Source organism: Pungitius pungitius, chromosome 10 (assembly GCF_949316345.1).
Source record: "Pungitius pungitius chromosome 10, fPunPun2.1, whole genome shotgun sequence".
Classification (NCBI taxonomy): domain Eukaryota; kingdom Metazoa; phylum Chordata; class Actinopteri; order Perciformes; family Gasterosteidae; genus Pungitius; species Pungitius pungitius.
Genome location: NC_084909.1, coordinates 6,884,553 through 6,911,044, shown reverse-complemented (window position 1 = coordinate 6,911,044; position 26,492 = coordinate 6,884,553). Strand labels below are relative to the sequence as shown.

Here is a 26,492-nt window from a genome sequence, read left to right as displayed (position 1 = left end):
TTATTCATAATATTTTTCCTTTAATTGATTACTCATAATATCTATTGATTAAGTGTACTTTTCTCTCACCACTTCACAAACCCTGCGATGAAGACCATGGGATCCAACTTAAAGCACCTGGTATCAAATGAGTGAACCATGTACAAAGCACATCGCTGAAAGAGGAGTGCGGTTCGTAGTGTGTGTTAACTGCCGTCTTTTAGGAATCACAGCGACGACTTAGACCCTGAGATGTAAAATTGAACCATTCGTTGCAGTCGGCTGAGCTTTGGGGATCAGGTTCAGTCAGCGGAGGGACAAACTCTTTCATCAGACCTGATCCTTCCTCACTGTGTCATTGTCACTGCAGAGGCTGCTCAAATAAAATGACCGACAAGCACTGGCATGAATCAAATCCCTGATGTCAACAGCTGTGCAAGATGGCTGTGCAGGGCTGATGTTACTTTAGGTTAAAAAAAAAGCTTTGTCTGGACGTTTAGATATATCATCAACACATCTGTGAGGGAAGCTGGACTAAGATGGGGTTTTTTATCCCTGTAACTCTGTCAGTTTAAAGCCACTGGTGCATTTCAGTAATACATCTAGAGTATTTGAATGTATCACAGTTCATTTTAAAGTTCAGAAAGGTACAAAATAAACCAACCGTGTGTATGTTTGTTGGGATGTTAACGGTGCAACATCTCTGATTGGTGCACTGAAATAGTAATAATATAATAATGCCCTTTTTTTTAAAACAAACTTTTCACAAACCATCTGAGCCAAAATGTGGACTGTTGAGGTGTCATATAAGGGACCCTGCTGAAGTAGGAGTAAAAAAAAGCTATTCCTCAAGTTAACATATGTTCATTGTTCATATATTACATAATAAAGATAAAACCTTGACGCAAATATTTACACTTTTTTTCCCGTGATGGACGTGGTGAAGAACACAATGTCATGTGATATACAGTGCAGTCAAGGAGTTAATATAATACCAAGCTAATGTGGCTTCTAATCCAAGCCAATGGTTGATTGATGGTATATTATTACCTCTCACAAACCAGATACACTTTCTTAAACCTTTCTCCTGGGAGAACTTTGCTGTCTTCCTTTTAACCACCACACAAAGCACTTGCTCCTTTAGACGTCTCCAGGGCAACAATTTGCAATGATGACTCACAGAGACTAACTAGGTGACAACAGCACAAGCTGGTAATGATGTGATGTCATCGATTGACATTATTTCTGCAGAAAGTGCCCGACGGGTTGGGAGGATGGAGGGATTTTAACCAGCTTCACTTTCGTTTCCATGTCGATGAAGGTTACTTATTTTAACCATCACAACCCAGATGTGGCTGAATCCAACCAAACCCTTAACTATATCATAGTCACCTTGTTAAACGGATTCATTTTCAACAGTGGTTTGTAACAACGTCGGCAGTCAGTAAGGATGAATCTGAGTGATCACATTAGCTTTCTTCATAGACAACCTATACTCTTTAAAGGAGACTTTGTGTAAGAGATGCGAGCTCTGGCCTTTTTGTGAGTCCCCACGGGGGCTTTGAGAGTCTCTGCCTGTGAGGAGGTGATGCCACGTTTTCATGTCTGGCAGGAGACCCGTTGAATCTGCACCTAGTGGTTTGGACAACACAACGCACCCTCAGTCAAAGACAATATACCTTGTTTTGTAGCAAGACAACCTCATAGTGAATCCCATGTGCAAAGAACAGAACCAGTAGAAAACCCAGTAGCTCCTTAGTTCACAGAATGTATGCTACACGTGTTACTTTACTTTAGAGATGTCATTGCTTCAGAATTTTACAGAGACACAAAGATCTTTTTCCATTAAGTCATTCCTCTGATTGTAAGAAGCAATTTTGAGTCATTTACATTTTTATGAGAAAATTAAAGGATTGTACTTTTGCATATTTTAATTGGCCATTTAAACCATGAAAAATTGTTAAATTAGATTCTAACTTTGACTTGTTATACATCATTGTTGTGATAGAGGGCACATTTCATGCCACTTCAAATATCAAAGGGTGCAGTGATTGAAATGTAATTAAAACGATATTCTTTCTACAGAAATGTATCTATATATATATTGATATATTTACATCTCTTTATTGAATAGGTTAATATTTTTAGAGGCAGATACACATTTACATTGCCCAACAATAAACCCACTCAGTACAAGAAGCTCTCTCCAGACGAGTGTTTTTATCCCTGCAATCAGGACCCCCAGCTTGTTTACTGTCTGACCTTAAACCTCTTTGAGCTTAAACCTTTGTTAAATGAAGAGGTAACATCCCTGTTAAACCCAAAGGAAAGACGTGTAATGCTTTACAATAAACTATATATCCATGTCTAACTTTCTATCCCCAGTGGCTGTGGCTGAGGAGAGAAAGCCCTCTTAGGAGCACATCCAGAGATATATTTTGAGTCTTTAAAAGACTATATGTGCCTTATAAATATTGTCCGGTCAACGGCTGAACATTTTAAGTACAATTGTAATTGTAATTCTGTATTACACCACTATCACATTCTGTCACATTGTGTCACATTCACGTCACTTGTTATTTCAGTGGCCCCTAAAAATGGTGAATAAAACATCCCTCTACGAAACTTTCTTTTAAATCAGTCAAGTCGCAGTTTTTGTCATGTGACTTTTACAGGAAGCAAGTGTTCAGACTAAAAACTGCTTTTCAGCCACAACAATCGATCCGTTCCAGCTTGTATCCTCATTTCTGAGGTCACATGATCTGTATGTATTAGTTCATATTCATCATACCTATTTTACACAAGTTTTTTTTTGGTAAACTTAATCTCCATTGAAATTAGCTAATGTTTTTAATGTTTTTCTATCTCCTTTTGTGTTAGTGTTTGCAGTTTAAACCCTTTCCAAATTATTTTAAAAAAAAACACCCGTATGTAAAGTTCGTGAAAGATGGTCAAAGCAGATGTTTGTGTAGAGGACAGTATTCCTTGATTCATTTGAAGTAGTGAGTGTTTACCATCCAAGTGAAAAAGGGACTCCAATATTAAATTAAATGGGATTAACAATTAGTATACTGAAGGAGTGTTAAATAGAACACGTATTGTTGACCTCATAATACTTAAGGTGTTTCTAAAGCAACACAGCTCTACTCTGAGTAGCTTTAGTGCACTTGACTGGATTAAATTTGGACTACTTTCAGTATATCAGATACACTGCAAAACATCCTGCTGCATTATGTAACAGACTTGCAGTCCAATTAAAATCCACTTACATATTTTCATTATTGCACTTTGAGCATACTGGAACCGAATAGGAAAAGACAACTCATTTATTAATGTTAAATTAATAGCAAACTCGCACCAAAAATGAGTCATCGTTTCTGAGCATTTAGGGGACGATTCTGAACAAGCCAGTAAATTGCACTTTGTTAAAACCAGACCTCCACACAGAGTAACATTAGTGCTTCTGCTACTTCATCGCTGAAAATGTTCTAGAAACAAACAAAAAAAGGATCTCTGATAAACCCCTGTGTCACTTTTTTGTAAAAGAGTTAAAGAACAACAACAACAAATAACCAACGGGCTGTATTTTAGCAGATTATTATATGTGCACGAAGTGTAACCGTCAATTACGTGTAAAGTATTGAGTTTTATCAAATGTAAATACTCCTTTAAGTACTTGAGTAAATGTAACTTTTTTTTGGACCCAGTGGTTGAAACTGTCCCACATGATGACAGCCGATGTTATCACAGTTTCACCTGCCTTTAACGAGATCAACACACAGTGCAGCGTTTCCCATGTTTTCCTAGCAGTACTGAAATCATAGACTTACAGACAGAGCCTTGTCAGAAAGATCATTTTAGTGTTTTAGTGATCAATTTATTCTGACTATTTCTTCAAGGCAAACCCAATCGGTCAATGCGTGGGTGCTTCTTGAATAGAAGATGGAACTAAAACGATGTTCAGTTTACAAGATGCGAGGCCCAACAGTGAGACACCATGTGACAGGGAGGGGAAATACACCCGACGGCTCAGAAAGAAACAACAAGACGGGCGAATGTTAATCTTTTCAAAGAGGTTTCTTGTATCTTTTCTCTGCCTTATGATCAGCCACAACTCAGACACCTCTACTTCTTTAAGTCAGATTCTGCTCTCATCGGCAGTGAAATGAAGAACAAACACAAATAAAGAAGTACTCTGTTCTCCCTGGCACTCCTCCTCCCCACCTTCTCTTTCTCACACTCTACATTTTGATTATGCCCCATCTTGTGGGCAATTTCATACAGCCACGATAGGAAAAACAGCCCCACCCCTTTGGTTTTGACATCATTTATTGTTGGTTTTTTTTTACATCACTCCCTCAGTCGTTATCACTGCAGGGTGGCCTCTCTTCAAAGACCTTGTGAAAGATATTAGCGAGGGACAAGTGTGTAACACTATGTGACAAGGAAAAAGATAATTTGTTGCAAAAGAGCATCGATTGTACATCAAGCTGGAAAATGAAACAACAATTTATCTCAGACCTTTAGGCCCAAAAAAACAGGTCCTAAAGCCTAAAACGTTTGGTACCTTTTTTCAACTCTAATACAGACACTGACATGCATTATATTTATTTCTCCTGTTTCGGGTAAAAAGACAAAATCCAGGATCTTTATTATGTGCAGTCTTACGAGTTCAGTTGAGGCTGAATGAGTCCTCAGCAGTCGGTCTTAGATGCTGTGAAATGACAGTAATTTCATAATGAGATTCCCTCCTTGTTTCTCCACAGACAATGTTTATTTGCTGAGCTGCAGTATGGGGATAGAAGGGAACAGAAGATTTTGGAAAAGGACAATTTGTAGCAGATGGTACCTGTTTCAAAGCACACATTATGATAGAACCTATTAAGGCAGATCCTGCACTGGATCCAGCCTCTTCTCAAAATCTAGTCTTCGTTATGTTCTTATTCATTGAACATTTGTCGTCTCCAGGTCTGCCCCGTTGCTTTAGACAAGTCAGTGCTGGACAGCGGCCTTCAGAAGCAGGAGAACGACTGGAAAGCTGCCCACTGCTGGAAACACGCGTCACGGTCCGCAAACCGTGTCTCTTTGACAAACTGACCTCTGATCAGGTTCATGACACAAGAGATAACACATCTCACCACAGACGGATGGTGGCTTGTCATCGGCTCGTCTCTTGTGTGTCCACTCGTGTCCCCGCGTGCACGTACATGATGGTGGCGCGTTCCAGATTAATGGGTCGATTTATAATTAGCTGCATGAAGTGTATATCTGGAGTGGCCCATTTCTGCTCCTGCACGAGTCATTCTTGGTTTCTCACTGCCACCTCGTGGCTTCCATCCAATGTGTCACGTCGTGGGTTACATCTTCACCATAATTTTTTTTTTTTAAAAACCCTGAGTGTCCAAAAAGTGGGGAATCAAGATGTTTGTGGCAGATGCATATTATGGAGGTAATGACCACTCGCGGTGACATCATCTTCCGACGTTATTAAAAAAAAAATCTCAGTTCATAATGTCGCGACAGAGAGGCAGAGCAAAACATTTTCTGGTGCGGTTAATAAATAATAAAAGCCGTTAAATGCGTATTGAGGCACGTGATTGTGTCATTACGGTTGTCCTCTTGTTTTTTTCCACAAAGAACAAAACCCGCGACCCCCCCCCCCCTTCTCTCCCGTCTCCCACTCACACCCCCTCCTCTCCTCTCCGATCCCTCCTCACGTAATGTGTTGCTCATATCATCAAACTTCGAGTCCGCGTCCGTGACCAGGATTCCAGACCAGAACTAAACAGATCCGAAGGCAATCAACACTTCCACAAAAAAAAGAAAAAGACAGAAAAAAGAAGTCCCACTTAAGGGGCCGAAAGCGGCGCCATTCAGTGTGAAACCCTGCAGACTCGCCTGCAGACGCATCCGCTCCGCCAATGAGCGGCACCTTTGGAGGTCCATTCGTGCGCAACGGACGATGAACAGACGGGGCTCGGTCTAAATGTCACGCGAATCAAACCTACACGCACAGAACAAGAGCAAGGTCACCTTGTGTGGAACCCAACAGGGAGCTGAGGCTTTTTTTGTCTTCTTCTTCTTCTTCTCGGAGTGGTTCAAAGAGTCTCTCCTTCCGGACAGAGGAGTCACTTTTTAATAGTGAGGCACAGCACTTGTTCACCTGGACCCACATTATCACGGTAGGTGGCTTTATTTCACTCTTCTGCTCTAACAAGTCCAAAGCAGACCATCTTCTTAATTGTCATTGGAGATGCTCTAACAGGTGCTCAATGAGGTCTACACAGTCAGTCGGTGTATTTTTTGAATTATTGCATTATGTTGCACATGTTTAATTGTTTCAATTCTTTCAGCCTTAAAATAACCGGTACATGTCGTTCAGCAATACAATATTCACCTTGAGCTGATATTTGTGTGGCTCGGACCAAAGCTGACCACATAGGCCATATTATGAATTTGAATATTGCAGGAAATATTGTGCTCTTTTGTGGGATTCTATTTGTTTGGTTTTTGCATGCAGTCATTATATTATATAATAGCATGAGCTATGTAACAATTGATGCTGTGCTATTAATTATGTGGCGGACAAAGATGAAGCGGTGAGGCAGCTGTTAAGCATCAGCCACTTTGAGCAGGATCAAGATGTGGTGCTGATACAACAGGCTCCTGTTATTGGCTCAAGTGAGGATTTCTTCTGTCTTCTGTGAACTGAGGATTTATGATCATCCTCTTTGTTCGGTCATTTTTACCGACTGTTTAAACTTGTCAGGCAGACTGAGTACTTGTTGTCTACAGGTCTGTGTCCCCAACTTTAGCATCTCTTCATTGTGGAAAAAAAAGAGTGAATGAGGCAGCTATTTAAAATGTTCCCTCTTTTCCCCCCTGCAAGGCAGCTGGGGCTACTTGTCATGGTTGATTGGCTATAAAGATACATTTTTGGGGGAATTAAAAAAAAAAAAAAAACTAAAAACCGACCAGGCTTTCTGAAGTGAGGACATCGGGACAGGGTGATGGCGGCGGCTGCGCCCTCCTCCTCTGGCGGCGAGCCGGATCCCAACTCGACCAATTTACGACCACCGGGCTCAAGTAGGTCCATCACAGATCAAATGCTATTCCACGTGTGCTATTTACTTTGTGGGCATTGCCATTCATCACGTCGTTGTGGGAGAGAATAGGGGTGGGGGGGTGTTGGTCGCTGTCATTTGAAAAGGCTTTCTTTGTCACAAATCATCGCTGCATGTGGTGATGCTGGCGGCCGGAGCCCGGTCTCCTCCGCTGTGGTCCCACTGAAGGCAATGAGCCTGAGAGACAAGCCCCAGGCTGCACCACCACCACCGAAATGTAACAAAAAGTACTAATGATTATTATATGGTCTAATTATTTTTGGCCTAGGGTGGTGAATTAATTCATTCGTGTTCTTTGGCTAAATGTGTTCTGGCTGAATAAAGTGCCCGCATGGAAAAATTTAAATTGCCCCTAAATTGGCTAATAATCAGCCATATTCAATGGTACACTTAAGCATTGTATTCGTCGAGAAGGGGCACTGTAGAAACCTTCCTCCACCAGTCCTGTTTTTGTCAGCTGATTGAAAAAAAGAAGAGAAAAAAGGAGCCTGATCCTTTCAATGAATAGAGATCTAAAGCCATGTTGCAGGATGTGCCCCAGACACAGTCAATAGGGCTTTTTACAATATTGAATATAAAATATTACATTACATTTCTGTGCAGTGCAAACATAGAGCTATTTATTCCTACCAGTTTTTGAATTATTTGTTTTACAGCTGCAGATAAACAGCATCATGTTAGGCCCATGCATGTTGCCTTCATCCAGCAGCACCTCTGCGAAAAAGAATTGCCTGGTCTGAATGTTGTTTGTCGGTACATCTGGTTCTTGTTTATTTTCTTATCTTTTTGTTCTTTATACTTGTCCCTTTTGTTGTCCATCCCTTTCCCTCTGCAAAAAAATAAATAAAAAATAAATCATTGTGCGGTCTGAATTGAAGTGCCTCCGACAAGCTGAGCACGGCAATGATGTATCTAATGATCCAGAGCAAGGGGTTGAATTAGGATGTGGGAATGGGACTGCCCCCCCCCCCCTCCCCCCTCCCCCTTCCCCTCCTATCCTCCTCTAAATTGCTGCTTTTAAAGACTTGGTCGCTTCCCCTCTGAGGTGCCCCATCCCCTCTCTGGCTGGAGGCCCTTGATAACGCAGTAATTCTCTATCTGTCACCGACCAGCCGGCTCGTGTCCACCGACGCTCGCATTTTAGCCAGCGTGAATTAAAATGTTTAGCCTGGCAAGGTTCCAAACGGGTACCTAATTCATTTGAAGTCCTCGCTATAGGCTGAGAATGGTGACATGATAGGCTGGATCCAGATCCAGGGGGGGGGGCGGTGAGTGCTGGTTCAGTGCGGAAATGGTCGCATGACGCCCATGCTGGCTGTTTATGTTTCATCATGGGACATCACTCGACTTAATTTGTGTCTCTATATGCTTTTAACATTCACTTCTTCAAGAATGACTTTGAGGGCCTCTAATTTAAAAGTAATGCTTTCAGGCTACGACGCCTGGTGTGGAGTTGCCCATGGATGTACAAGGAAATTGGGCATGAAGATATGTGGTAAGTTAGAATTTATTTTTATACGCAAAGGGTGTGAATTGTCAGGAAGAGATAAGAAAAATGTTTGTTTTGTGTCCAAACGTGTTCATGGCCTCGCAACTTGTTACGATTTACCAATATTTTGGGAATGATTAAATGTGATATGTGAAGAGTGATATTTAATTGAAAATAAAATGCAATTTGTGCAACTGCAAAAAAAAAATCAATTAAGTTGAAGCTAATGAAAATGGATTTTCCAGCTTCTCTCCTACCAAACCAAGCAAGGGCGGGCCGACACCTACCCTCGTGGTGAATGTCACGCACTAGTGCGCAGTGCCACTTTCTGGTATTTCTGACCGACACGTTCCGCTGGTTTCATTAAGGACACGTAATTACCCAAGACCGTATAACGCTTCAAAATACAATGCGGGGGAGAAGCTGCCGTCTGCTAGGATACACATCAGGGGAAACTGGGTGAACGTCTTAAACGTGTGAGTGTTGCACGCTCTCCACGCGTGTGGACTCTCGTTCTCCTCACCAGGCTGTAGAGATGAACCTTATCGGACCGCGTAGACACTACATGATCATTTGTTTTGTCTTGATTGGAGTTAGATGTTGATGTCACACGCTCACCTATACGGCCACTCTCCCACAGAGCCCCCCCCCCCCCCCCCCCCCACCCTCACCACCCGCCCACTGGGATCCCCGAGCAGGATGAGACCCTTTTCTAATGGAGAGAGAGAGAGAGAGAGAGAGAGAGAGAGAGAGAGAGAGAGAGAGAGAGAGAGAGAGAGAGAGAGAGAGAGGATAATTATTAGCAGGCCCTTTAGTCACAACGCGTCTGTCCTCAGCATGCATGGGGTGGGGCGGTGGGGCGCAGTCACCCTGCGGACACCTCACCTTCTTGTGATCCTTTAGGGTTTCTGCAGAAGAACAACAATCTGGAGGAAAGGAGCCGGATTGTGAGTTCCTTCAAAGAGCGCGCAGCCAGGAACCTGATGTCCTGCGATAACGCGGGAGAAGATGCGCATTTCAGGCGCACGGAGAACGACTTCTCCAACATGTTCGCAAGCGGTAGGCCGACAGGAAGGATGCAGTGTGTTTTATTATTATGGAATGGCAAGGTTACACACTTACAACTTTGAAAAAGCCAACATTGTGTGGATGTATTTCTGCAAATATTTGAGAAGGTGCTAAATAATCTGCTGGTGAAACAGATGACTAATGCCAAAATGATCATCCAGTAATTAATTATGGAACTGTATTTACTGTACTAATTACTTAATCCTGCTTTTAACCCAGCTTTTGAACATATTTCACATAAAAAATAAAATTGATTGGAAAGTTATTTGCAACTGACAAAACTCAATCAAGGAAAGTGAAAGTGATTGAAACAGATGAAGGGGGTGGATTTGAGATAACCAGACTCTGGTCATATTGTAGACCTGTTGCCTGCCAAAAACGGAGAGGAGCCGACCATGCAGTTTTTGCTGGAGGTTGTGGAAATCCTCACCAACTACGTGCGGAAGACCTTTGACAGATCCACCAAGATTCTGGACTTCCACCACCCGCACCAGCTGCTGGAGGGCATGGAGGGCTTCAACCTGGAGCTCTCTGACCAGCCCGAGTCTCTGGAGCAGATCCTGGTGGACTGCAGGGACACCTTGAAGTATGGAGTGAGAACAGGTGAGAACAAAGAGGCCTAAAGGCGTGCAGCGAGGCCCGCAGCCATCAATAACTCCCATTAGCTTACGCGGCCAGTCTAATGATTACGGAGGAGCCATTTTCTCTCCCTCCTGTATTCTCCAATGATTACTTGTTCTCAGGGGCGTTATGTTGCTTCTATGTTCTCCTTTTTCAATCTCAGGTCACCCCCGGTTCTTTAACCAGCTGTCCACTGGATTAGATATCGTTGGGTTGGCAGGGGAGTGGCTTACCTCTACAGCCAACACCAACATGTGAGTATAGTGTGATAGTGTTATTTAACAGGATCAGGATTCCTCTCCATTGAAACTGGCATGCTATTTGAGATTCAAGCAATAACAATTAGATCCAGTTTGGAACTCATTAGATTCATTTTATTTCCGAGGCCTTTTGTCATTGTATTTAAACAGCCGAGGCAGAATAGGGTCCCTCAGTACGAGGAATCCGCGTAGTGACATACAGTAATTACTGTCGCACAGCACCGTGTTTGCTCTAATAGACTGTCCATCAAGCGGGGAAAACAAAAAAGACATTTGCGCAGCTACTGTAATTGTGAATGTTGGCCTGTGGGACCGTGGAGACATAATTCAGCCCTCGGGGGAAATTGCATTGCGTATTGATTTGCGTTCCCAGTTTACACGGGTCTTTGTTTTGACTTGTTCTTGCGACATGACGATGCCAGCAGGGCGGAGAGAGCCTCTCCCCATCGGACGCTGGGCCTCAGTGAAGAGCTTGGGACACTAAACGGTCTGGATTTTTCACGACTCTTGTGTCCGAGGCGTTTTTGATGCACGGTGGGGGAACTTAAATAGTGTTTCAATATCAGTTAGACGACTCAAAGTCTGTGCTCTCTCTCTCCCACGGGCACGTTGTGTTCTGGGTCAACTGATAATCAAGTTGTTTGGGCGTCAGTGTTTATATCGTCTACATCCAAGGTCGATTACCTCCCTTCCCCCGTTGGTCTATATTTATCTTCCAACTATACATTCCTGCTCCGAAGAAGAAAACCTTTGAGTAGCCTCCTGTCTCCTGCTTGCAAGTATTATTTGATAAATGTCCTGTTTAATGATTTCACACCGGTGTCGAGTAGGAATGTTTCTAACATCTCATGTGACGACACTGGCAGCATCGAGGGTGGAGGCTGCTTTGATACTTGCAATTTACCTTCATTAATTACTGCATCAACCTTAATTACCCCTGGCAGATATTGATTGACACTAATAGACTGACAATCACATCCAGGTCTCACATAATCACATAATAATACATGTGGTGAAATGAATGTGTGACATCTGCTAAGTGGCATCTGACTTGCTTATTTTCTTTTCCTCTTCATACTGAAGATGCTTTGGGCACAATTCAACATTCTGCATTGTTCTGCTGATTAATGTACTTTCTTTGCATGAATAGACAGTTACTTATGTAATTGTAAGAATATTGGTCGGGAGAAGATGGATGATCCTTCCCGCGCTGTAATTCCAAATGTACTGCGCTCTCCTCTGAGGCAGAGGGGTTTCCATTTAGTTTCAGAAAACCGGGACAAATTAAATACACGGGCGGCTAAAACATACAAAGACTTTCTCGGAAAGTCGAATTCAAAGACATCTGAAAAGTGTTGCTCTTGCGGTTGTAACTGCAGACCTTATTAGAGACCTGATGTGACTTCACTGTGGGCATTTGCTGTATTTCCAAGACAACAAGATGCTGATGTCTTTGTGTGAGCTGCATGCTCAGTAACCGTGCTGTGTACAAATGCATGTTGTTAAATATCAGTGTATTTCATATAGATCCCATCGGTCTCCACTACAGACTGGAGTTCATATAGAAACTTAATTGATTTGAACAGCTGAGAGAAAACTATAGTATTCATATTCTACCGTTTCATGAACACACAGCAAAACACGCTTTTAAAAATAATATTAAACTCTTTGTTCATTTATGCTTCCATTGCATATTAAAGTCTTCATTTATTTTGGGTTTGTTCAAGGTTTACCTATGAGATCGCCCCTGTCTTTGTGCTCATGGAGCAGCTGACTCTGAAAAAGATGAGGGAGATGGTGGGCTGGCCTGATGGAGAGGGCGATGGGATATTTTCTCCAGGTCAGAGTCAAACCAGTACCTCAATAACTCTGAGGCCTCACATTTTACATCGAGTGTCAATACCACACTGTAAATTGCCTCAATATTGTCATTAAAATTGAATTAAGTACTCATTAAGCAAAACATGCATTTAAAATCTCAATATTGTGGAGTTATAAAAGTTATAAAATAAATGTATAAAAAGTGGAGTAAAACTTATATTTTATCTTACAAATATTTGAAAAACAAAACATTTTTCTCAGGTGAAATAACTAAAATGTGCATTAGATAACGTACTGACTTTGTCCCACTTTTGGTCTCAACAGGAGGAGCAATCTCCAACATGTACAGTGTGATGATTGCCAGATACAAGTTCTTCCCTGAAGTTAAGACCAAAGGCATGGCAGCTGCACCCAGACTGGTCCTCTTCACCTCAGAGCACGTTAGTCCGCTCCGCCTTTGTGTTACTTCGCCATCATCACGTGACTGTGAACATTGTGTGCATACAGATGTTACAATCCTGACCTCACAAACCCATCACCATCCAAAACTCATGTAACAAAGCCCCCATCCATCCAGCAGAGTTATTCCATCAACAGTCAACTTAAAGACATTCGAGAGCTTCGTTGTCACGTTTACGTCTCGCAGGAGCATGAATGTGATTAATTCCCACCAAATTGATCCAACTTCTGTTCCTGCAGAGCCACTACTCCATCAAGAAAGCCAGCGCGGCTCTGGGCTTTGGGACTGAGAACCTGATCCTTTTGAACACAGATAAGAGGTTTGTTTCACATGCTGAACCCACATACTGATCAAAAAGGTAAAAATATATTGATATTCTATGTGTTTTTCATTTTTTCCAGGGGGAGGGTCATTCCTGCTGATTTGGAGGCAAAAGTAATACAGGCCAAGCAAAAGGTGAATTAACTCATCCGATGCCTGAGACTCGGTACGATCATTCCGCAGAGCAGGGTAGTTTACTTGTGTGCTTGTATCAGAGCAGCGTTTCTATTTCAGTGGGGTTATTGCTTCTCTCCAGAATGAATACAAAAAAATGTATATTTTAGTTCGTCTCTTTGTTCCCAGCAATCACAGGGCAGGATGAACATAACAACTTGAACACCGCTCAGAGTTTCAACAAATGTCTTTCTGGTGTTTTTGGTTCGCAAGGGGTACGTTCCAATGTTTGTGAACGCCACCGCTGGGACCACCGTCTATGGAGCCTTTGACCCCATCAATGAGATTGCAGACATCTGTGAAAAGTACAACATGTGGCTTCACGTGGACGTAAGGCGACCTTCACTGCAGAACAACTCAGCCATCGCAGACATTGTTGTCCTTACTGTTTGTGCATGTGTTGCGCCCTGTGCAGGGTGCCTGGGGAGGAGGCTTGCTGATGTCCAGGAAGCACAAACACAAGCTGAATGGAATAGAGAGGTAAAAAGGGCGCCGGACATGAGCTTTGTTCCTAAGGGTTAGAAACGCTGCATGGGGGACGGGGGGGAGGAATGTGCTTTTTAAACCGGGGGGGGCTGTCCACCAGTTTGGACGCACAAGCATTACAAACCCGCGCACACAAAACTATGTTTTACCGCTTCGTCGTCCGCGCAGGGCCAACTCGGTCACCTGGAACCCGCATAAAATGATGGGAGTGCCGCTGCAGTGCTCTGCCGTTCTGGTCAGAGAGTGGGTGAGACTGTGTTTTTCACTTCTGCGCCCGCGGGACAATGATAACTGCTCGGTGCCCCGTGGTCGATAACCACACTGTCTCCATCGCAGGGATTGCTACAGGGATGCAACTCCATGTGCGCCGGTTACCTCTTCCAGCCAGACAAACAGTACGACATCACGTACGATACGGGCGACAAGGCCATTCAGTGTGGGCGGCACGTCGACATCTTCAAGTTCTGGCTCATGTGGAAGGCGAAGGTGGGAATTTCATCACTGAGCCGCTGCCGATCCCGCGTTATCTTGGATGTGACGGTAACAGTTTCTTTTGCTTTCTGTTTGGTTCTTTTTCGTCGACCTAAAAGGGAACAATAGGATTTGAACAGCACATCGACAACTGCCTGGATCTGTCAGCGCACCTCTACAATAAAGTGAAAAACCGAGAGGGCTTCGAGATGGTGTTCGATGGAGAGGTGAGTGCATCGCGTCATCGTCCACAAAAAAATGTCTCAGTCAAACACTAAGTGCTAATTTGTCAGATTAATCAGAATCTTAATTCGTTGGATACTGATCAGCTGCGGCAACAAAGATACATTGTCTATATTACACTCATTATCTGAGCTGTTCTGCTTTACAGGACACCATCTTTCTTTCGTGATAAACAACTGCAGTGTATTTCATATCTTAACGTGCTTCTGGGATTGATTGGACCGCTTTGCATTGCTGACAAGTTGACAAGAGACGCCGAAATTACAGAAGGTGTTTTTCTTTTATCGCCGCTGCGCACAAACGTTGTTCCTATTTTCTCTTATCAGCCGCAGCACACTAATGTGTGTTTCTGGTACATCCCACCGAGTCTGCGCGGCTTACCCGATGGCGACGAGAGGCGGGAGGGTTTGCACAAGGTGACGACTCATCAATCTGTCTTTGTATGAAGATACACGTCCACTTCCCCTGCCCCTCTCAGACGGAGCCACACATCGTCTACTCAGATTTTCGGAAATCACACGGTGAAATTCCAGATCCCATCTGCTGGTGCTCGGTGGAATTTGGATGTTTGACGCGGTGCGTTTTTTTTTCTTCGTTTTCTCTTCCCCGCAACAGGTGGCCCCGAAGATCAAGGCAATGATGATGGAGTCCGGGAGCACGATGGTGGGTTACCAGCCGCAGGGAGACAAGGTCAACTTCTTCCGCATGGTCATCTCAAACCCCGCTGCCACCAGGTCAGACGTAGACTTCGTGATCGAAGAGATCGAGCGACTGGGCGGCGACTTGTAAGAGCCGCGCCCCAAAGCCGCTTTACCCCCAAAGGACGTTTCGCGACTCCGTAAAGCACCGAGCTCGGCGTCATTTTTTCCCCCTTTGGCCTCACGAGGACGTTGAATGTTACTCCCGGATCGTCTCTGGCGACGTGTCAAGAAATAACATGCAGTGTGTGTCTCTTCTCTGTCTCTTCTGTCTTCATCAGCGATGACGTATAGTCAAAACATCTGCACACAAGGTCATCTGAGTAATAAGGACGCATCTGTGAGAGAATCACAACAGCACACGGGTAGTCTTGCTAAACCCTGTTAACTGGAAATGAACCTGTATAAAATAATGGTAATTACATGAGATTTACACAGGTTACTTTCTTATGTAAACTTAGCAACAATATCCGAGCTTTTGAATGATTCTTTTTCTAGAGGAGCTATTCAAAATATACTTACTTTTACAATGGGATGGTCGGTAAAAACAGAATGAGATCAAAATATTTTTTACAAGTATCAGAGCACAATGTAGGGAACGTTATAGCATAATGTATGTACTGACTGTCGGTGCTTTATGTCGTCTGTGTCATTATCAAGCCAGACGGACCGCCACATTGTTCCCTATCTGTTATTTCCTTTTGATATTACACATATATATAAAACACAGTCATTGTACTTGGTCGCTGTGTTTCTAGAGATTTTTTTGTAGATTGTGTATAGTATTGTTAAATTGCCTTTGTGCCAAATGTGTCCTAGTTTTACGGTGAGAAAAATCCTATATCTGAATTGACCTTAGAGTATAGTATGTAATAGATGAATCACTTTGTTTATATTCAGAGGTCCTCATTGTGAATAGGTTACCTGCTGTTCGGTTCCAGTTGTAATGTATGCTTCGTTATGGGAAACCCTGCTGTACAATATCACAATGTTTGGAACAGCATTGAATCATTTTAGTGTACTTGTGAACCAAAGAAGGGTTGAGGTTCATTCAGGAACACGCCCCTTATTCTTCCTGACGGATGGATTCAGATGTTTGTGTGTTTGGGGGAAAAGCTGATCTTATTGCACACTGTGAGTTCTCCTTTTACCCGTAACTGAGGTGGGTGACAGGGGGCCTCGGAGTGTGCATTCCCACACACCTGTGAAGTGCTCCAGTTATTATGTGCAGGAGTGTCCTTCTGAGTGGACGACAGGGACCTCTCTGATGTTGTACTGAAGCTTCTCTTCTCACCAAGAAGCCGGGTCAGACCTCCCTGCTCCTCTAAGGGAGAGGGAACACTGCGCGCAGTCTGAACTCACGGCTCGTGTTTGATGATTTGTGTATTCTTTATGATTTGTGTTTAAGTTTGTAAGAACCCACTTAATCACGAAACGAGCTTGAGATACTTTCGATTTCTTACGTGGACAGAATTTCCACCACCGCTTAACTTACCGCCCTTAACTTTAGTGCAATCTGTGTAACTGTGCAATGTCGTTGTGATTCACTGACGGAATACCGTCCAGACACTTGGCCTCCTGTGGGGGGAAGCATGACTGGATTGGCGGCTGCTTCTGCCGGTGCCTTGTTCAGGATAGAAAGCACAACGCTGAGACCGCCATGACGGGGCAGCTTTTGTTTCTCTAGACCGAATGATTGTCTGTATCATAATGTGTTAAAGTGGAGTAAAAATACAATAAGCCACATTTTGTTTGTCGTAAAATGCTCAAATGATAGTAACATTGTAGTGTTGAGAATAACTATGTGATAAATTTAAGTTATTTATTACAAAGAATTTAGCTTAAACCATGAAATGCACAATGTTTGCTGCTGTAATACGTTTTGTTGAAATTTTGGCATTCCTTAATTAGCGGGATGTAACACCCCTTGTTAAATTCAATGTGGGCACTTTAACTTCATGCCATCATTTGCAGAGTAGTATTAATAAAGCACTAATAAAGACATGAGCTGTATGATTTCTGGGTTTTTTTTGTTGCAGTTTTTAAAAGGACAAATACATGTGTAGGCTGAACATTTTTACTCGTGAAGTCAATAAAATGTTATTACATAAATTCATGTTCTGTTATTCTCCTGGACTTTTAAAATACGCATCTATACAATTATTTAGCTGAAACCTCCACTTTGCCACAAAAAGGTCTTATTAGAAATGAGCATGAAGCATTGTTATTACTGTTTTATTACCCGTTTTACACATAATATGCACGAGCAAATAAATATTCCGTCGGATTGTTAAAATATCTGTCACAAAGAAAAGAAATCTACAATATCCTACATGTTGTTATTTTGTTCAATCCTTTCTGAACAAACTAAAATTCGGATCCATTATCTGCTATTCTTGGGGATCCCCCTTTGTTTGGGGAACCTGCCGACACTAAACAGTCACAGAAGATAAAAAACGTCACGTCACTTTTCCAAAATCATGATTAAAGGCCCTTGTCGTGAAAGAGAAGTCACGAAGTGTTATTGTGATAAAACAACGCTAAAGATGTTTGTTTTGTTTGACTTCATGAGGTGGTAAAAAAGGCCTTTGGTCTCCAGGACAACAATGACAACATTGGAGTTAAAATCCTAACCCTAACCCTGTGAGTTTAGGTAAATATGCACATATCCCTCTTTTTTCTCTCGTACATCTTCCAAACCAACCACTGGTCCGATTAATCACCCTGGAGGGATTTATTTTTATTTTTATTGGCTGATCATCTCACAGCTCAGATCTCTCCTCTCATCACTCACACCTTTAAGATGTTTATCACAAAACACATTAGACTGTGCTCTCCTAACATTTCTTTCGGCGGGGGGCCCATTTCCGAGGCTCCGCCTGGCTGCGTTTTATTTCGCCACAGCCGTAGAGGGACCGGCTGCTCCACCCGCTCTCCCCCCCCCCCCATCCTCCACCACGGACGCTGCTTCTTTGTTTCATGCTCGGGTGCAGCGATCGTTACAGCAGCCGGTGTCGCCGGCTGCTGTAACGATCTGTGTGAGGTTACAGGGAGTAGAGGATTAAAGGCCTGAGGTAATGGGGAAATAGAAATAATAACCCATGACTTCCTCCCGCATCCGAAGGGAGAGAATTTGTTGTTTTGTCATTGACAGTTAGACCTGCCGAAGGGTAATGTCTCGGCCAATTTGGAAGCAGGTGTTGGAGAATTTGATAATAGTTGAATGAAAATGGAACTTGGCATTCGACTCTGATTATTTGTCAAAATTTAGGTAATTGCTATAAATGCCTGATGTTAAAGGTTTCAGAAAATGTGCTACATCTGATCAAAATGATTGCATGTCTAGTTTAAAAAGAAGATGTTTGACTGACTATGAAATTGGTATATGGTAGTATTTTAAGAGGTACTTTAATCATCACACAGTATCTCCATCAATTGTAATTTCAAGCATAATTAAACTTTGATCAGGAGATCAAGCCGGTGAATTAATGAAGAGCTGGAGCCGCTGTGTTTTGCAGCAGCTTCTGTCTCTGAATGATGAGTGGACAAAGGCTCTGAACACCAGACTGTGAAACACTTAATGTCTGTCTCCGCACAGGCCAGTTCACCCTCCATTTCCCACTTGGCACCGGCGCAAATTAAACAAAGAGCATCACATCCGTCCGGCTTGTTGCGTTGCCTTTTTCTCCTGTATTTCCATTGCGGACATTAGTTTTGAGTATTTTTAGGTGGAGGCAAAGGTCACTCTCACACACTCAATGGGTCGTTCAGCCATCTTTCCTCTCTCAGTTGTGCTTCTCCTCTCTCATTAGTTCATGAATCTCGTCAGTGGTTTCCAGAAGTGCCAAATATATCAACCTCCCCACGGGAATCACTGGCACATTAGCTCCCTGACAGATACCGACGTCCCCATTGTGTAAGGCAAGTCTAATGAAATGATGATGATGATGATGATGATGATATTGACTGGGGGCTGCTCCCCAGCCCCTCCCCCTTCTCATCTCCACACACCATTCAAATACACAATTCAGCCTGAATGCAATCTTAAAAAACAATCCACAAGGGAACATGGGCAGAATTTTGGATGTTAAAGTTGCATTTAATGCTGAATGGTGTGAATTGTGTGAAAGGTGTGCCACTACAATGCTCATTTTATTCTTAAACTCAAACAGGAAGAGCAGCATGACATTAAAAAAACGAATCAATTGTAGCACATTAAGGCCTCTGGCTTCTAAAGTAATTATAATGGGTTACACTTATCTAAATAGCCTTGTCTTATTGACTGCGTGTCCGCGGCTTGATTCATCTTGGCAGAAAGTACATTTTAAGCAGGAGATTAATAGTCCAGACACTGTAACTCACCTGTCTCTTTGGCTTGCGGAGCGTCAACCTAATGTGGCGCTTGTTAAAGTTGAAAGGCTGCTACTAAATGTCTCTGTTGGACATTTTTCTAAAGGAATAAGCAGGAGCCCAGGAGCAATTACACCGGCCCTAACCATGTGTCTGTGTGCTGATTGCTATCGTGCATACTAAATGAACCAAACAACCTCTAAGCACATCACAGTCATTTAGTGCTATAAAGCTTTCCAGTGTGTCCTGCGGCCATTCTTTCTTTTCTGAATGGCACTACGGGGAAGAGCGGGACAGGAAAACACTTGTCTGATGCGGCTGAAATTGAGATGATGAACAACAACAATAATGAGGCGATAACTACTTGAACCGGTGTGTGATTCTGCTGCTTCGTCGTCTCAACGCAGGCTTTTCTAATTCGCTTAGCGTTTTATCTCTGCTCCCCAGCACAGACGGGTACATTATGTCAGCACGGTGGGGGCCTCTCACGCTGCAGAAAAGGACCTCGTGCAGACATTAAGCAAATGACCCCGGACAACAACGGCTTTGGATGCTTGCAGCTGCCTCGCTTCCTCTGTAGAAAAGTCGGTGAGTCGGTCCACTGCAAGCAGGAGGGGGGGGGGGGGGGGGGGTGGGGGGGACACACACTTAGACATTCATCTAATTGTAGACACTTTCATTTCTGGCCACTGCTTTGTTAATGTATTCTTTGCTCGAACGAAGGTGCATCACTTTTCAGCTTTGGTTGTGTTTTACTGAACGGACTGGAGTGTAAATCTGATCCAGAACAGCGATCACACAGTTCTAATGCGTCAGCAAGCTTCTGCTGAATTGCAGTTTATTTCTCATTGGTAGTAGATAAAATATGTGAAGATCGGTTTGGGAACAACAAAATATTTTATTCATGTTGGAAATTTGTATGGTATTATTTTCTGTCATTTTCAGAAGTCAAATATATTTGGTGATTTTCTCATTTTCAAGAGAATACAAAATGCGTTTATTTATCATTGTGGGTTCTTGCACATCTTTGTGCAATTAGTGTCAAATGATCATTATTCGAAAGGGAATATTGGTTCAGACCACAATATAATCTTCTCGTCAGAATATATATTGATCTCCTCGCTTTAATGAGGATGCACTCTAAGCTTAAAGTATCAGCCTGCAGAGAGAAGGTGAGCTCCAGCGGATTCATAGACTGACAGGATAACTGAAGATTGATGAGGAGAATCACAATGCTGTGCAAGTTTATTTCAAATTATTTGATAAGAGCTGCTGCACTACAGAGATATTCAACTAGTTGTCTCCTTGTTCTTTTTAGCACTGATGATATCCTTCATTATCAGACAATTTGATTCTCTCACATCTACCCGGGCTCCGCTTTTTGCTTTGACGTGATTGATCAATCAAATCAACAGCAGGTGGCATCTCAATAAATAAATACTTTTAAAAGTAAAGCTGACACTTGGCTTAATGGTTATCGGTGGTGGCAAGAAGTTACTGAACGAGAGGGCTCATTATTCATCTTGCAGATAATTTAAGGTCGGGGCTCTTTATTACTTCTCTAGTCCACAAATAATGCCAGTAACTAATACAGATCTTCATTCTATTGTTAGTAAGTAAGTAAGTAAGAGTAATATGTCATGAGCTTTTTCTATTCAATGCACACTATTTTATATCCACCATGTGATCACAATGCACAATGAGTTTTTCACAAACCCACAGCACAACTATTCTTGAATAAATATGTGTTCATGCGGATTCCATTGCAAATTTTGCAAATGCAGTTGCATCAAAAGAATGCAGCGAACCTGTTGGCCCCTGACGATGAGGGTCCCCTATGGCGGATCAATCCACAGGTCGCTGGTTACTAGCCGGATTTCTACAGCCTCGCAGTAGACGCGTCTGCCGTCATCACACGGCTTGGATTGGTTTGCGCCAAAGGCGGAAGTGCTGGAAACCAGGAAGGAAGCGCAGCAAACAACGCCGCGCCGTTACCACGGACCCGGTGGAGAGCCGTCTGCTGCACGGCGACACACACCCACACCCACGCACACAAACACACACACACCCACCCACACACACACACACACACACACAACATGGGGGGGACACAAAGCGGGGAGATACCCGGCGGAGGGAGCGAGGGGTACCACGTCCTCAGGGTAAGAGCGGGCTTATTTATTAATAAAGGGCAGGGGGGAGGGAGCGTGCGTGCGTGCGTGCGTGTGTGTGTGTGTGCCAACGTTAGTTCTACAAATATGAACATGTGTGTATGGATTCAGTGGCTGTTCTGTTGAGGGCTTTCACTATCAGCTCCTCACCTTTGCCAGTCAGCAAAGATACAACATGAATTATGTTGTATCTTTGTAAGTCGTGTTTTACTCGTTCCGGTGTATTTACTCACTCGTTGTATATAGTTTTCGCGACGTGGTAAATTCGTATTTGGACATGCGCAGTAAACAACATCACGTGGTTTCCTCGTCGTGACGCCACATGTTGCCAGAGAAACCGGTGTGGCTGCTGTATAATGAAACCGGGTAGAAAGGTTGGTGCCTTCATTCGGTAAAAAAAAAAAAAAATTGCCATCACAAAAAATATTTAAGGGATCAAATATTGTCAATGTTATTATTAAATTCAGTGTTTGCACCAGGAGTTCTATCCATTTTGTTAAAGCAGAACACGGAGGTTTAATTGCCACAACATATCCCTCATGATATGTTACATTAAATGAGTATGCATATCCTAAATGTAAAGTAGAGAGAGCAACAGTGATGTTTTTTAATAGTTTGATCTATTAACATAAAAAAACACAACATCAATATCTATAGGTATAAAATAGCGATGGTTCCCCACCAATAGAGTTTTGATAAGTCCCACCCAGTCAGTAGGCAAAAGAAGCAGGTCAATTCAAATGTTAAATTTGCTTTATTTTTAGAACACGGTTATTGTGAATTGGGTCACATTGATGTTGCAATTTTCTATGTCCCTATAATTCAAGTTTGGGAAACTGCTCCAGCTAAATCTCAGGGGGGACAATTTACACAGTTTGAAATGTTTCATTGGCTTAAAATGATGCTTTCTTCAAAGGTGCAAGAGAACTCCCCCGGTCACCGTGCAGGACTGGAGCCATTCTTTGATTTCATAATTTCCATTTGTGACAATAGAATGGTAAGTTTACAATAATTGCAATGAAAAAAAAAAAAAAAACGTACTGCAGCGAAATTGGACCCGCTTTAACACGTGCGGCTACAGACGACTGCATGTTTTGATCTTTGAAAGAACAAGGACAACGACACCCTGAAAGAGCTGCTGAAGGCGAACGTGGAGCGGCCCATCCAGATGCTGCTGTACAGCAGCAAGACGCGTGGCGTGAGGGGGACGACGGTCACACCCAGCAGCACGTGGGGCGGCCACGGCCTCCTGGGGGTCAGCATTCGCTTCTGCAGCTTTGAGGGAGCCAATGAAAACGTTTGGCACGTTTTGGTGAGTCTCAACTGGATGAGGTCATGGCAGACGTGTTTTTACATATCGTGCGTGATAAACATGAATGAGCTTATTTCTGAAGTCACCTTAACATGTTCATACCAGATGGTTTATGTGAGTTCAGGAAGTGGAGCCAAACTCCCCCGCGGCCCTGGCTGGTTTGAGGGCCCACGCTGACTACATCATAGGGACCGACGCCGTCATGAGCGAGGTACTCGCTTGGCAGGTCGGCACTAACGTCGACCTCGCGTTGGCAACCAGTCTGCCTGCCGCCAATCTCTCTTCTCTGTCGACAGAGCGAGGACCTGTTCTCCGTGGTTGAAAGCCACGAGGGGAAGGAGCTGAAGCTCTACGTCTACAGCACGGACACGGACAACTGCCGCGAGGTGGTCGTCACGCCAAACGGGGATTGGGGCGGAGACGGCAGGCACGTCAGATTGTTTTCTCTTTTTTTTTTTTTTTTTTTTGTCGCTATGTGGTTTCTTGTTTTCTTCCATCTAAGAAAATGAATGTGTAAATGTGAAACCCTTTAAGAATGCACTGTGCAGTCATGCAAAAACAGTACATTTGGATTATTTGGAACAATGTTGCAGGTACAACCTTTGCTTCTGGACATACACACAATACATCTTTAGTTTTCGCTGGTTCCCAGCTAGAATTCGAAGCATTGTTTTATTTTTATCGTTGGTATGCAATTATTTTTTTCTTCAGATTTAGGCCAGAATTTGTCTTCGGTTTGGTGATTTTGTAAACATTATTTTCAGTTTTGGTTTCTGGAATTTTATAAGCTAATAGTGGCAGGATATCACGGCTCTTATACTAGACGTGTTGATTGTTTTTTTTTTCAAAATCACATTTTGCATCTCCCAGACAGGACTTAAGGATTAACCCAAACACTTGAAAAGACACTTTTGCACTTGTTTTGTTGTTTTTGTCTTTTTGAACCTTTGGTTTCATAATGATATCTTATGTAGAGGTACAAAGAAAAAGTATGTTTTACATCTTGTACTACCATGTCATTTTGCCAATATAAAGTCTGTTCTGTCTCTCCAGTCTAGGGTGTGGGATTGGCTATGGCTACCTGCACAGGATACCTACGCTGCCATTCTCAGAGGGCACGAAGATCCGTCTCCCTGCACGGACTCCCTTGGGACCAGCTGCTTTACCCAAAGACGGCTTCGCGGAGGTAGCTCGGCGTCTCGCGCGAGCAAATAAATTCCCTCTTGACAACATCCACTGAGGTATCATTTTGGTTACCAGGTCCATCTCTCTGCCGTCGTTCCAACCGTCCCTGTGGCTGTGTCTTCTCCTGCTTTGACTGGATTAGAGCAGTCTCTCGCCAGCGTGTCGGTCAGCTCTCACCCGGCCGCCTCCGTTGGCGATCTGCAGACCGGTACACGATCACATTCTGCTCAAAATATCCTTTGTTTTTGGTGTGCGGTTGACCTGTTGCAGATTAGGTCAGGCGTATGAGTGGGCATCAATCAAGAATAACCCCCAAAAAAGGACAAACTGTGTAAGCACACGGGCAATAACGCTGTTAAACTCTGTTGCAGGAGCTGCTGCCGTCCCAGCGCTCAGACACGCCGCCGCCTCACGAAGCGCCCCTTTGTCTCCCGACCCTGCTGCCTCAATACCAGGTCTGTTCTAAGTACTTTTTAGGTCACAGCTCCACAGGCTCGTTGCGGATGCCAAATTTAAATGATTTTTGTCACAGGTTTACTTCCCTGGAGGCCTGGAGGTCTTCCACCATTTCCTGATTTACCAAATCTAAGTATCACGTTGCCAGATGTGGGCCCCGTGTTGCTGCCTGGAAATGGTGGATTTCAACATGCAGGTATTATTATGATCCACTAGATGTGCCGGGGTTGATCGTAAATACTCTTAAAGGATACTACTGGTGTTATTCCAACCGTCCACTTTATTAGGTACACCTTGCTTGTAAAAGGTTGGACCCCCTTTTGCACTCAAAAATGCCTTAATTCTGAGGAAACATTGCTCAGAGGTGTTGGTCTATTGACATCATGCAGTCGCGTTCAGAGATGATATTATGTATTCTTTGGTTGTAACGACTGGTTATTTGCGTTACTGTTGCTTTTGTATCATCTCAAACCAGTCTGCCCAGTCTCCTCTGGCCTCAACAAGACCTTTTAGTCCACTCGACTGCCGCTCACTTGAAATTTTCTATTTTTGGGATCATTCTCTGTAAATCCTTCAGATGGTTGTGCGTGAAAATCCCAGCAGCTCAGCAGTTTTTGACGCACTTGGACCAGCCCGTCTGGCACCAACAGCTCTGCCGCGTTCAGTCACTTAAATCCCCTTTCTTCTGCATTCTAATGCTCAGTTTGAACCCCAGCATGTTGTCATGACAACGTCTACATGCCTAAATGCATTGAGTCGTGGCCATGTAATTGGCTGATTAGCAATTTGTGTTAACAAGCAGCGGGTGTACCTGATAAAGTGCCTGGTGAGTGTGTGTCTTCGCCCCTTGCAAAAGGCATAACATGCAGATTATTTTTATTTTGCTGAGACGTATTCTAAGATGTGATTTCGACAGAGACCTGTTGGAAAAATAGCAAATCATAGTTAAAATAACCTACAGGGCGGTAGCCCCCTCTTCCCAGTCAAACACAATAACAAAAATAAATACTTGAACGTGCACATTTGGGACGATGTCAGTCTCTTCTAGGTAATGACTTTGTGTCGCGCTCCACAGGTCTTCCAGGTGTTCTCCCTGCTGGAACTCTGCCTGACTTTGTTCTTCCACCAATCGCTGCTAATGCATCTCCTGCTGGTACACGGCACAGCAGTGCCGCGTATCCCTCCTCCACCATACCAATGAACCGTTCCCTGACCAGAACCCCCGTCCCATCCTCAGGGGCCCCCTCCGAATCGATCAATATCACAATGACTGCAGACTCTTCTTAGCAGGAGCACAGACACAATGGTGTCGACACTCTTGGTTTTAAAAAGTGTCATTAATCTGGGTTAACATTTTACTATTAATGTGCAGGTTACTTTCCTTTTCTGTGGTCAAATAACAGCACTTAAAGGGTCACCATTTCATTTCCTGAACTACTTATGTGACCCCTCATCTAATTCACAGGAAATGTGTTGGTCCAGTCCATTTCTTAGTCATGATCAAAACCACAGATGTGCGTCTCAGTCAGTGGGTAAACTCCAATTACCAGCTACAATGATGGTATTGTGCCTGAGCCACACAAACAGCTGACTGATTCTAGATTGGGATTTCTTTAGAAAAGCAGGTTTGCTTGCTGTAGCCATTAAACAAAAGGACTTTGGATTTGTAAAATAACAAAAAAATGTTTTTAAATTGATAGTTAACTCTATTAAATGGATGATGTTTTTCAATCTGGTCTATTCCTTTAATTCTTCAGGATCACGTTGAGCGTCCTTGGTAGCCCCCGTAACTGCAGAACTAAA

At 43.2% G+C, this 26,492-nt stretch overlaps 2 protein-coding genes across 5 annotated transcripts; both read left to right on the top strand.

Annotated features, from left to right (window-relative positions):
- Positions 1 to 5,674: 5,674 nt before the first annotated feature.
- On the top strand, positions 5,675 to 17,222 carry LOC119228694 (glutamate decarboxylase 1). Of its 3 annotated transcripts, none has more exons than XM_037488555.2 (17): positions 5,675 to 6,161; positions 6,873 to 7,065; positions 8,536 to 8,598; positions 9,496 to 9,651; positions 10,021 to 10,263; positions 10,445 to 10,535; positions 12,269 to 12,381; positions 12,687 to 12,802; positions 13,062 to 13,141; positions 13,224 to 13,278; positions 13,531 to 13,647; positions 13,733 to 13,797; positions 13,972 to 14,050; positions 14,140 to 14,289; positions 14,394 to 14,501; positions 14,844 to 14,933; positions 15,133 to 17,222. In XM_037488555.2, the coding sequence occupies exons 2-17, from the start codon at positions 6,990 to 6,992 to the stop codon at positions 15,304 to 15,306; spliced, it is 1,776 nt and encodes a 591-aa protein (XP_037344452.1). In that variant the 5' UTR covers positions 5,675 to 6,161; positions 6,873 to 6,989; the 3' UTR covers positions 15,307 to 17,222. The 3 variants fall into 3 exon arrangements, with proteins under 3 accessions (XP_037344452.1, XP_037344451.1, XP_037344453.1); XM_037488554.2 differs by having other exon boundaries at positions 6,869 to 7,065; XM_037488556.2 differs by lacking the exon at positions 6,873 to 7,065.
- Positions 17,223 to 21,459: 4,237 nt separating this feature from the next.
- Positions 21,460 to 26,455, top strand: LOC119228659 (Golgi reassembly-stacking protein 2-like). Of its 2 annotated transcripts, XM_037488487.2 has the most exons (10): positions 21,461 to 21,727; positions 22,653 to 22,733; positions 22,845 to 23,048; positions 23,173 to 23,259; positions 23,345 to 23,475; positions 24,102 to 24,234; positions 24,309 to 24,441; positions 24,605 to 24,688; positions 24,766 to 24,885; positions 25,765 to 26,455. In XM_037488487.2, exons 1-10 carry the CDS (start codon positions 21,665 to 21,667, stop codon positions 25,974 to 25,976), a joined length of 1,248 nt encoding a protein of 415 aa, XP_037344384.2. In that variant the 5' UTR covers positions 21,461 to 21,664; the 3' UTR covers positions 25,977 to 26,455. The 2 variants fall into 2 exon arrangements, with proteins under 2 accessions (XP_037344385.2, XP_037344384.2); XM_037488488.2 differs by lacking the exon at positions 23,173 to 23,259 and having other exon boundaries at positions 21,460 to 21,727.
- The last annotated feature ends 37 nt before the right edge of the window (positions 26,456 to 26,492 follow it).